At 37.7% G+C, this 12965-nt stretch overlaps 1 protein-coding gene across 2 annotated transcripts in view; it reads right to left on the bottom strand.

Annotated features, from left to right (window-relative positions):
- The window catches only part of Sec63 (SEC63 homolog, protein translocation regulator), an 81109-nt gene that overhangs the window by 22653 nt on the left and 45491 nt on the right, over positions 1-12965 (bottom strand). For both annotated transcript variants that reach the window (XM_041653456.1, XM_041653457.1), the window contains exons 9-13: positions 11348-11442; positions 11121-11253; positions 7587-7679; positions 6345-6499; positions 4919-5066 (exon numbers count right to left, since the gene is read on the bottom strand). In XM_041653456.1, coding sequence (XP_041509390.1) covers positions 4919-5066; positions 6345-6499; positions 7587-7679; positions 11121-11253; positions 11348-11442 — 624 coding nt within the window. The remainder of the gene's footprint in view (positions 1-4918; positions 5067-6344; positions 6500-7586; positions 7680-11120; positions 11254-11347; positions 11443-12965) is intronic.

Here is a 12965-nt window from a genome sequence, read left to right as displayed (position 1 = left end):
TTGTAATAGATAGTACTAAACACAGTAGTATGTGTAATTATTTAATTTTGCCATACAGCCCCATAAATCACATAACATAATAAACAAACAAACAAAAAACCTCTGGAACACTCCAGCGACAATTTGACAGGAGACAAGACTCTGAACATGTCTGCAGGAGTTTCTGGATGGGGTTAACTGAGGGGGGAAGATCTACCCTAAATGTGGGCAGGAGTGGTACTGTGGGCCAGGGTAATGGCCTGAACTGACAAAGGAAAACGGCAGCTGAGCAGCAACACTCATCTCTCTGCTTCCTGACTGCAGATGCAATGTATCACCAAGACTCCAGCACAATGGACTGACTATACCTCTCAAACCATGAGCCAATATAAACCACTTCCCCTTTAACGCTTGCAAGGTACTGTGTCAAAGCAATGGGAGAGATAAATACTTTTCATACCTTTTACTCCGATGACATTAATTCATTTTTCTATAGATAAAAAATGTCTTCACTGATAATTTTTGGTTTACTATTTTCTAAGTTTGTGCTTGGCTTACAGAACACTGATTTAGTCAGCACGCTGTTCCGGCCTTTATTACACATCAACATATGAAAAACAGTAGAATCCAACAACTTCTAACTGCTAATTCCACTACTAGACATAAGAAAGGGCACACTATCCTTTCTTTATCCTAGAAGCCTTCTAACTGCTAATTCCACTACTAGACATGAGAGAGGGTACACTATCCTTTCTTTATCCTAGAAGCCTCTGTTATCAGAACTCAAAGCTGGGCCACGTGTGCACCCACACTGTTCACTGCGGTACCTGTGACATCTACTGCATCAGTGTATACAAGCATTTAGTGTTTTAAAGTGGAGGTGGGGGAGAGCCTGCCATGAGATGCTACATAGCCTCTAGTGATAAAGGGAAAGCAATTATCTCCACCACCATGTTGAACACTGGTCTTATAATCTCTATTTTTCCTTAAACTATGTGACTCCTATGATATACACAAATAACACAGTAAAATGAACTCTCATTTGTTGTTGGATATTAGCTTAAGATGTCTTAGATTCTTTTATGCTGTGGAATATTTGTTTAATAATGCAAAGATGTGTTGCATTCTTTTATTCTGTAAAGCTGTGTTATTGTGCCTGCCTAAAACACCTGATTGGTCTAATAAAGAACTGAATAGTTAATAGCTAGGAAGAAAAGGGATAGGCAGGGTTGCCAGGCAGGGAATAACCTGGGAAGGAGAGAAGAGAAGTGAGAAAAGGAAGAAGAGAGGAGGATGCCGGGGGCCAGCCACACAGCCAGCTACAGAGTAAGAAGAAAAGAAAGAGATATAAAAAAAGGCAAAAGGTAGACGGGATAATTTAAGTAAGTAAAGCTGGTTAGAAACAAGCCAAGCTAATGGGCCTTCATAAGTAAAAATAAGTCTCCGTGTATTTATTTGGGAGCTAGGTGGCAGGTCCCCCCAAAAATATAAAGAGTTTAAAAAAAAAAACTACATTTACTTCTTCAAAGACAAATCTCTTCATTTGTTCTAAGTATACATGTTTTACAATAATTGATTATAATGAAGATTATTCTTAAGTCCCAAACTGGATTTGGTTAAAAAACTAAAACCCGCCGGGTGGTGGTGGCGCACGCCTTTAATCCCAGCACTTGGGAGGCAGAGGCAGGCGGATCTCTGTGAGTTCGAGACCAGCCTGGTCTACAAGAGCTAGTTCCAGGACAGGCTTCAAAACCACAGAGAAACCCTGTCTCAAAAAAACCAAAAAAAAAAAAAAACTAAAACCCTAAACGTAGTTTTTAAAGACTTATTTTTATTTTGTATGTATGTGTGAGTGCCTGTAGGTACGCATGCGTACATGTGTGGATGGTGTTCAAGGAGTTATAGGTGGGTATGAGCTACCAAGTGGGAGCTGTGAATCACACCCAAGTCCTTCGCAAAAGTAGCAATTGTTTTTTTTTATTTTGGGTTTTTTTTTGTTGTTGTTTTGAGGAATTTTGTTATTGTTGTTTTGAGACAGGGTTTCTCTCTGTAGACCAGGCTAGTCTTGAACTCAGAGATCCACGTGCCTCTGCCTCCTGTGTGCTGGTATTAAAAGGTGTGCACCACTACCTGGCATAGCAGGTGCTCTTAACCTCTGAGGCATCTCTCCAGTCCCTAAATGCAGCATTTACATTAGTGATTTTAAAGTCTAAAAACTCACCAATCTAAAAAAAAAACTCCCAAATCCCAGAAAGAGCTGTCCAAAGTATTTAGTGTCTGTATTTACTATATGTAAATACTTTGTAAATGTCCTACACACTAGACAAACTGTGCCCCTAGAATGATTCAGGAAATCATTTACTTCTCATCTATATTAGAATACAAATTCAGTAAGTAAAGTGCCTTAAGCATAGCTCTCCGGATGCCAGTCATAGTATGCAACACTCAGTGCTGTCTACGTGAATATAAGGTAAAATGGCTGTCATCATGTAACATTAAGCATCCATTATGTTGTTTTTAATCCTATACTCAACTAGATGATGAACCCTTTAAAGACAGAAACTATTCCTAACATGGTCCTGCATTTTGGTACCTAGAAAAAAATGTTCTCTCAACAGTGAATTGGTGAATGTTACACTCAGAACTCTATGACAAAGACAAAATAAACCAATAATCTGTAATTCTGTGTTCAAAAATACTACTTGGCTATTAAAATGGTGACAGGGCAATTATGTTGATAGAAAGTGTTTTACTTAAAACAAATAAAAAGACAGAGATGATGTGGGAGTGTCATATTGATTTTATTGGTTAAGCAATAAAGAAACTGCTTGGCTGGCCCTCATAGGTTAAAACATAGGTAGGTGGAGTAAACAGAACAGAATTCTGGGAGAAAGAAGCTGAGTCAGGGAGTCGCCATGATTCTCCCACTCCAGGCAGATGCAGGTTAAGATCATTCCTGGTAAGCCAGCTCGTGGGCTACACAGATTATAAGAAATGAGCTAGTCCAAGTGCAAGAATTAGCCTAGAAGAGGCTAGATAGAAATGGGCCAAGCAGTGTTTAAAAGAATACAGTTTCCGTGTAATGATTTCGGGTAAAGTTGGCCGGGTGCCGGGGACGCAGCCCGCAGCTCTTATTACTACACAGAGATGAAAGAACACATGAAATGCAGGCACGGTAATTTTCAAAGCTTACCATAGAGTTAATCCCAGCTCTAAATAACTATTTCTTTAAACTATGCATTCGAAATACCTTCTCCTTTCATCATACTTGGACACTTCTTCCATTCTTTAGAAAGTTAAGCAATCGCCGGTGGTGGCGCACACCTTTAATCCCAGCACTCGGGAGGCAGAGGCAGGCGGATCTCTGTGAGTTCGAGGCCAGCCTGGTCTACAAGACCTAGTTCCAGGACAGGCACCAAAAACTAGAGAAACCCTGTCTCGAAAATCAAAAAAAAAAAAAAAGAAGAAGAAGAAAGAAAGAAAGAAAAGAAAAGAAAGTTAAGTTAAGCAATCAAGGACTCCACTGAAAAAGAGCTGAGGGAGAAGAGGCTCGTGATGTTAAAGTGGGATAGCTGCCAATAGATCCTGATGCAGGATTTCAGCCCCAAAGGCATATAGGTTACAATAAGTATTTTAAGTATATCAACTTATAAAAAGACTGCATAGCACTGCCAGGGTTAAGACAGGAATGACACAGACTGGAGAGATGATTCAGCAGTTAAGAGCACTTGCTGCTCTTCCGGGGGACCCAGGTTCAATTCCCAGCACCCACATGGCAGTTTACACCTGCCTGTAACTCCTATTTCAAGGGATCTGACACCTGCACAGACATACATGCAGCAAAACACTAATGAACATAAGAATAAACTTTTTTTAAAAAAAGACAGGAGTGGGAGCCTATAACATAATAAGAGCAATAAAGCAAGAACCACAGGAAGAGGGTACATTCTACACCTTGAACATGAATTCCTGCCTGCCCAGCTCTGTGTGTGAAAAACTCAACTAAGGTTAAATCTTCCATATCCTCACTCAGAACTAATTTCCAATTATAGGTGATTGTTACACAAAAAGAAAACCAGAACATTCAACTATAAAATAGTCTCCTTGTACTTAGGACAACTGTAACAAACATAAAAGGAGGGTTTTGACAAGAAAACCACAACTCTGCAAAATCTAATTACAAATGACATTATTAAAGTATTTTAAAGACAGATACAGTGGTCAATGACTGTGTTGGAGAATATTATTTTAAGATGTGTTACACTTGTTTATGCTGTAGAACATTTGTTTAATGATGCAAAGATGTGTTGTATTCTTTTATCTTGCATTTGTTTAACTCTATGACACTGTGTTACTTTCTTTGCCTGTCTAAAACACCTGATTGGCCCAATAAAGAGCTGAAAGGCCAATAGTGAGGCGGAAGAAAAGATAGGTGGGGCTGCCAGGCAGAGAGAATAAAGAGGAGAAATCTGGGAAGAGGAGATCTAGGAGGAGAGAAGGAGGAGGACTGCAGGGGTCAGCCACCCAGCTACACAGCAAGCTACAGAGTAAGAAGAAAGGTTCATAAGATAAACATAAAAGCCCAGAGGCAAAAGGTAGACAGGATAATTTAAGAAAAACTGGCAAGAAATAAGTCAAGCTAAGGCTGGGCACTTATAAGTTAGAATGAAGCTCTCTGCATGTATTTATTTGGGAGCTGGGTGGTAGGCCCCTCAAAGAGCAAAGAGTAAAAAACAACCAAAAATATTACTTTAATATCAGCACCTACAGACCAGAAACAAGATTTTTCCAAGTTTGAAGAAGACTGGACTACATAGTAAATGCAGGCTAGACAGGGCAATATAATGAGATGAAGGAAGGAAGGAAAGAAAAGCAAGAATTTGAGTCTAATAAATGAGACCAAATTACGCAATGTGCAACAAGGACAGCTCCCACGTACCCTGTGACTTTATGTCCATGGTCACATATGGAAAACTCCCAAGGACTGCCATGACCTCTTCATATTTGTCATCTTCAAGGAAGTGCAGCAGACTATGACGATCTGATTCTTTTAAACTGACCAAATCCTGGATAGTTTTAATTTTGTACTAAAAAAAAATAAATAAAATTTTTCATAAAATGAAAACTAGTGGCATGCTAACCAAAATAAAATCCACCAACTTCAGAAAAAAAGTTAATAGTATGGACATTTCAAACCAAGACCATTAAAACTAAAGTTGTTTTGCTATAAATTCATTACAGGCTTATTTTAAAAAAAATCAGAAAAACATAAGGAGTACAAAAATAAAAAATGGTCATACAGAATATTGAGTCAAGCAAGAACTACTATCCTAAATTTATCTATTTTCAGTATTAAGAATAAAAAACTTCCAGTACAAGTGGCCTCTAAAGGTTTCATTATGCAGTAAGTTAAATGAACTTAAATTAATTGAAATTTAAGTACTAGATATTTAACTTTTATTTTCACAGAGATTAAATCATGCAGTAAGTAGAATTTCAACTCAAGGAATCTGGTTAACACTGATGAAATCTATAATGGCAATATGATTAAAGGACTTGGATAGACGTTTCTTATATTGTTACTACTTTAAATACCATCAAATCCAAAGCCTATCTTCTATTCACTTCTAATATATACCAAGTAACTTTTTTCTTTTTATTTTCTTAAAACAGGGTCTCATTGTGTGGCCCACACTGGCCTCATGTTCACTACTTAGCCTAAGCATCAAATTTATCACCGTATTCCTGCCTCAGTTTCCAAAGTGCTGGGTACATGGGGCTCACTACCACACCCAAAAGTCAGAATTATAATTTCAGTTTCTTATACTTTCCAAACTTTTTAAATTTCTATATAGGTTTGAGATATTCGCATCTACAATATTTTCTAAAAAAGAAATTATCTTTACTTAACCAGTATATCCTCCCTCCCCTCCCCCTCCCCCCATGTATGTAATTAACTGGCACTGAACGCAGGGTCTTGTGCATACCAAGCAAGCACTCTTACCCTGAGCTTCATCACCAGTCCACCAACATTATTTTAATGAATGCTTCATTTTTTATTTTTGTTCATACTCAACTATAACAACTGCCCAACCTTTAAGTCAAAATCAAAAGTATATGATGTACTCTTACTTGGTACATACATTTTTGCAATGTAAAAATAAAATATTAATTGCTAAATTTCACTCAACCCAAAATAGTAATACTATAGTAGTAAATTATTATAAAACTACCTAATTAAGAAATACTAACAAAAGATATTGTAAATCTAAGAAATCCACAGTAACCAAGTCTGGAAAACTTTATTTACATTACCTTGTGAAACAACAAGTTGCTAAACTCTGGTGAGAAAGCAGTCAACAAACCTTTTTATGGTTCGAAACTCTCCTAAGGTTGTCCTCCTCAATATGAGGGAGCTGCAGAAGGGGAGACTTAAACTGCTGGAGGCCTTGGACAGCCATCTGTGAAAGCTTCATACAGTTTTCTAAGGATGCCAAAGTTGGAGCACGAAACTCCCTTTCTTAGAAAGAATAGGAAAAAAAGAAACAAAAGGGCTGTACTTCTTAGACGTTCATTAAAAGGAATAAAATCACACTAATATTCAACACCTAAAATTCAAGATCAAGATATTGAGTTTTCCTTTAAAAACTACAGAAACATGTTAAAAAAAATACACAAACTTGATCAAGTGTGTATTACTCAACAACAACCATTAATTTAACAAAAGTCTCTGTATCAACTCCAATAATGGTAAAATATCAGGCACTATCAGTAGTACCATGATGTGGTGAAAAAACACCTGTAATCCCAGCACCTGGGTGGCAATCTCAGCACTCATGGGGCCGAGGAGGCTTTCAAGGCCAGCGTAGGCAATGCAGTAAGATGCTGCCACAAATACACAAATTCCCAAGCATCCTCAGCTGGGCACAGTGGAGAATAGTGGTAACCTTATTGCTAAGGCAGATTTGGCTACAAAGCAAGAACCTATCTCAAAAATAAAAGAGTAACTAAATATTTTATGTTTTTAAAATGTATTTTTATTTTTGCATTTTGAAGACAGCAAGATCTCCCTATGGAGCCCAGAATGGCCTCAAACTAGACCTTTGCCTCAGACTAATAAGTGCTGAGATTACAGGTGTAATGCATGTTTTGCTGAAATTCTTTGTATTTACAAACTCCAACAACAGTAAATAAGAAGATATTTTCAATATTCCCAATGTACTGTAACATCGCCAAGCACTAAAATCACCCACAACAAACTACAAAGTCTCCTCTTTTTTAGCATCTTCTTTTCCACTAAGAGTCAAAATTCCTTTTCATACACACACACACACACACAAATTACACATCGTGCCAATTAAATAATTATTTCAAACTCACTGTTAAAATACAAAATAACTAAAAACTATTCAGAGGAAAGAAAAAATTCAAATTACTAAAAAATAAAAACAATGAAAAGAATGAAAAAAAATCATTAATAAATCTGACAAACCTGATTGACCCAGGATACAGAATTGAAATTAAATACTCATAAATCTTTAAACTGTGAAATATACTGAGCAAATGCTTATAGGAAAAAGTCCAAATGAATTATATTTCCTCCTCACCTTCACGGCTCCTGGCCATTATTATTAGCTGGCAGATTACATTAACCATTTCTTGAAGCAGAGCAGGACATTTTTTCAGCATGAACTGTTGATCTGAAAAATAAAATAAAACAAAACAAAACCAACCCTGAAATAAACCATTCTAATCTTACAGTGAAAACACCTCTTCCATTTGAAGGCCAACACAAATTGTCCTGGCCCTTAAGTATTTCACATAGTCTCAGAATTTTAATGATCAAATCAATGTTTCTCCTCAACATCACTGCAAAAAAGTAGATGTCATTACAATTACAAGATGTAGAAAAGTCAAATTTTAACATGATGGTGTAATTATATACTTATTATAGCCATTCCTTATTTTCTTTAAAATAATCCTAATCAAAAATTCAGTTCTAATCTTGCTATCTTTGAGAATATTCTGCTTATGCTGTTAAGTTTCTATAACTGTGGGTTAATACAAAGACCATGAATGAGAATAAAATTAACTAAATACAGAAAAAGAGGAGGAGGAGGAAGTTAATTAAGGGAAGGGGAAGACTAAGTTTGTAAATGCACTTGTGGTGCAAGTCTGACCACTGAGTCCAATTTCCAGAAACAAAGAAGTAAAAACAATGGGCTGGCAAGATGGTTCAGTGGTTAAGAGCACTGGTTGCTCTTCTAGAGGACAGGTCAAATCCTAGCACCAACATAGTGACTGACAAAAGTCTGTTACTACAGTCCCAAAGGATCTAATACCCTCTTCTGGCTTCCTCAGACACTGAACACATATGATACATGACACCACTGCAGGTAAAATACCCATGCACATCAAAATAAAAAATATATTTAAAAAAATTTTAACAGTGGGAGTGTAGCTAGATGACAGAGTATATGCATAGCACATGTCAGGTCCCAAGTTCAAATACCAACAATACAGATAAATAAACGCTATTATTATTATTACTAATATTACTATTATCCATTTGAGGGGCTGGAGAGACATCTCAATAGTTTAGAGCACTGGCTACTCTTCCAGATGACTTGAATTCAACTCCCAACACACACACACACACACACACACACACACACACACACACACACAGTGGCTCATAACCACTTGCAACTGCAGTTCCAAGGAATCCAATGTCGTCTTCATGCCTCTATGGTACCAGGATTTAAGATATAAGATATAAGATTTAAGATATAAGAGCTAGCTAGCAATATGCTTATACTATTGGCCAAACAGTATTATAATTAACATAGTTTCTGTGTGATTATTTCAGGTCTGGGTGGCCAGAAACAAGAAACCTCTGCCTAGAGATATTTGCTGTAAATCTACTTGTGTTCCTCTAAAAAGATTTCAAGTTCTTTTCACAAAATCACTGGGAACCAGACATGGTGATGCACATCTATAATCTCAGTCCACAGGAGGCTGAGGAAGAAGGGTCTTCAGCTTGAGTCCAGCCTGAGCAACAGAGCAAGCTCAATAACATCCAGAGGGACAAAATTGAGACTGTCTCAAAAAGCAAAGCCATTAAGGAAATGCTTTTACTAACCTGCAGTTATTAAACATTTTCTTTTTCTTTTTTTTGTTTTTGGTTTTTTGTTTGTTTGTTTGTTTGTTTTTTCAACACAAGGTTTTTCTGTAGTTTTGGTGCCTGTCCCAGAACTAGCTCTTGTAAACCAGGTTGGCCTTGAACTCACAGAGATCTGCCTCCGGAGTGCTGGGACCTCCTGAGACTGAGAAGCTTCTGTAAAGCAAAGGACACTGTCGCTAAGACACAAAGGCAACCCACTGACTGGGAGAAGATCTTCACCAACCCCGCAACTGACAAAGGTCTGATCTCCAAAATATATAAAGAACTCAAGAAACTAGACCGTAAAAGGTTAATCATCCCAATTATAAAATGGGGCACTGAGCTGAACAGAGAATTCTCAACAGAAGAAGTTCAAAGGGCCAAAAGACACTTAAGGTCATGCTCAACTTCCTTAGCGATCAGGGAAATGCAAATCAAGACAACTTTAAGATACCATCTTACACCTGTCAGAATGGCTAAAATCAAAAACACCAATGATAGCCTTTGCTGGAGAGGTTGTGGAGAAAGGAGTACACTCATCCATTGCTGGTGGGAATGCAAACTTGTGCAACCACTTTGGAAAGCAGTGTGGCGGTTTCTCAGGAAATTCGGGATCAACTTACCCCTGGACCCAGCAATACCACTCTTGGGAATATACCCAAGAGAGGCCTTATCATACAACAAAAGTATATGCTCTACTATGGTCATAGCAGCATTGTTTGTAATAGCCAGAACCTGGAAACAACCTAGATGCCCTTCAATGGAAGAATGGATGAAGAAAGTATGGAATATATACATATTAGAGTACTACTCAGCAGTAAAAAGCAAGGACTTCTTGAATTTTGCATGCAAATGGATGAAAATAGAAAACACTATCCTGAGTGAGGTAAGCCAGACCCAAAAAGAGGAACATGGGATGTACTCACTCATATTTGGTTTCTAGCCATAAACAAAGGACATTGAGCCTATAATTAGTGATCCTAGAGAAGCTAAATAAGGAGAACCCAAAGAAAAACATATAGGCATCCTCCTGAATATTAACCTTCATCACGCGATGAAAGGAGACAGAGACAGAGACCCACATTGGAGCACCGGACAGAAATCTCAAGGTCCAAATCAGGAGCAGGAGAGAACACGAGCAAGGAACTCAGGACCACGAGGGGTGCAACCACACACTGAGACAATGGGGATGTTCTATCGGGAACTCACCAAGGGCAGCTGGCCTGGGTCTGAAAAAGCCTGGGGTAAAACCGGACTCTCTGAACATAGCAGACAATGAGGACTACTGAGAACTCAAGAACAATGGCAATGGGTTTTTGATCCTACTGCACGTACTGGCTTTGTGGGAGCCTAGGCAGTTTAGAGGCTCACCTTACTAGATCTGGATGGAGGTGGGTGGTCCTTGGACTTCCCACAGGGCAGGGAACCCTGATTGCTCTTTGGGCTGACGAGGGAGGGGGACTTGATTGGGGGAGGGAGAGGAAAATAGGAGGCGATGGCGGGGAAGAGACAGAAATCTTTATTAAATAAATTAATTAATTAAAGGCGTGCACCACCACCGCCCAGCATTAAACATTTTCATACAGAATATTCTGACCTTGAAATAATACATTTTGACATTTGCCAAAGCATCTGATGTAGACTTTCACATGATTTGTAAAGTAATTACATACATATAGATTTGTTTGTTTGTTTTTTGAGACAGGGTTTCTTTGTAGCTTTGGAGCCTGTCCTAGAACTCGCTCTGTAGACCAGGCTGGCCTCGAACTCACAGAGATCTGTCTGTTTCTGCCTCCAAAGCGCTGGGATTAAAGGCATGCACTACCCCCACCTGGCACATATAGACATTTTTAAAGGAACATAAACAACTATTTGTTTAAATAAAAAAGAACATCATGTAAACACTAAATTACCAAGATTACCTAAATCTGTTGCTTTGGTCCCATTAAAACCCTTTAAATATCAAAGTTACAAATACCTTCTTCCAGGGTCTCAGGAATTTTCATTCTAGCAAGATGAGACAGTAAAAGAACTCTGGCCTTAAGGCTATATGGACAGGTAAGTGGAGGCTCATTCTTCTTTAAATTTATGCTCCCAATTTCTCTGATTAGCTAAGGCAAAAAAAAAAATTATTCAGAAAAATATCATAAATCATTCACTTTTTTACTTTATTGCTCATCAAGAAATGTATAAGATCAGCCTAACCTGTGGTATTAAAATATTATCTGTTGGCCTGCTTGTGGCATCTTTATTATATTGAGGATCAAATTCAGATGCTCCAGATAAAACCATGATGAGACCTATGAAAACAAACAAATATAATGGTAAATAGACATTTGCTTATCTATTAATTTCTCTTCCTGAGATACCTCCTACAGAAAGCACCTTTCTAACCATGCACAACACAATGCTGAAAGTCACCTGGCTTCCACTACTGACAACTAAATTAATATCTCCTACTAAAACAAAAGAAACTGTACTTTTTAAAAATGTACACAATAGTTACCTATCCCAAGTGAGTATAAGTGTTCATCAGATTAAGGGCACAAAAGGACTGGAATAATTAAGGTCATTTAAATAGCATGTTTCTATACTAAGCATGTGTTCCTTAGAAGCCTACTAGAGAGAATCAAAACCTCATTAGAATGTGGCATGTAAAAGAGTGCCTTCAGTTAAGTAAGGCTGGGAAGAACGAACTGCCAAGAGTGAGAGATTCTCTTCATTCCATGACTTCTCAAAATATCAAGTAAACAAAAATTCTGGAACCTTGGAGAGTTTTATGGAAATGCACATGATTCCCTGCCACATGTATCATCACCCCAAAAGCTCTAGAAGGACTGACACTATGATCATCAATTTCATCCTACCCATGAATATCATCTACCTTTAATAGAGAAAAAATATACAGGTGATAAACAAAAGATGGGGCTACAGATGCTGAAGAGTAGAGACTACAATTCTAGAACTTCCTGGCTAAATGACCAGGGCAATAGTCTTATTTCTCCTTGTACTTTAGTTTGTTCAGGTGTGTCCAACACACAGCAGGCACAGGAAACGTGTGACCTATTACTGTGCAAAAAAAAAAAAAAAATTGAGACAGGGTCTCACCATGTAACTTTGGCCTGGAACTCAATATGTAAACCAGGCTGGCCCGGAACTCATAAACATCTACCTGTCCCAACCTCTCAAATGCTAGGGTTAAAAGCACACACCACTACACCAGGCTCAAATATTTTTATGTTGGGGAAAGAAAAAATAACTGTTCCAAAGACAGCTATAGAAAATGTAAATAAATTCACCAGCTAAATAATGCTTTGTGACACAATTATATGAAACAAAGTAACACTCTCAGAAACCAGTACCCCATGGGCAAAGCAGAGCACATGAACCATTTTTATAAGGAAAATCCTATACTTATATTTCAACTGAACTTAAGGGTAATATGTATGCACAACAGAAAGTAATACTCATTCTTTTCTATAGCCTATATTCACTATACATAGTGAAGGGGTTCACAGACATTTGTTCAACTATATCATCTATTTTGACCATATCTGCCGCTCCTGTTCCAGCTAGTACTCTTCCTTTTCGCAGACAGTCTTGCTTCAACTTTCATGGCATATATGTATATATCTGGGTGTGTGTGTATACATTAAAAACCTAAGAGCTACTTGAGAGAAATCATGTAATGTTTAAGTCTCATTTTTTTCACATAATAGATATCTACTGGTTAATCAATTTTCCTGAAGTCTTCCTAAGTTTGTTCTTCCTTGAAGCTGAGTTAAAAAAAAAGATGGTTGCCATATATATATATTTTATCTTC

Source organism: Microtus oregoni, unplaced genomic scaffold (genome assembly GCF_018167655.1).
Source record: "Microtus oregoni isolate MIOR12 unplaced genomic scaffold, Mior012 000006F_ref0000085, whole genome shotgun sequence".
NCBI lineage: Eukaryota > Metazoa > Chordata > Mammalia > Rodentia > Cricetidae > Microtus > Microtus oregoni.
The sequence above is the reverse complement of the archived record's forward strand: the minus strand, read 5'-3'. Positions and strand labels throughout refer to the sequence as shown.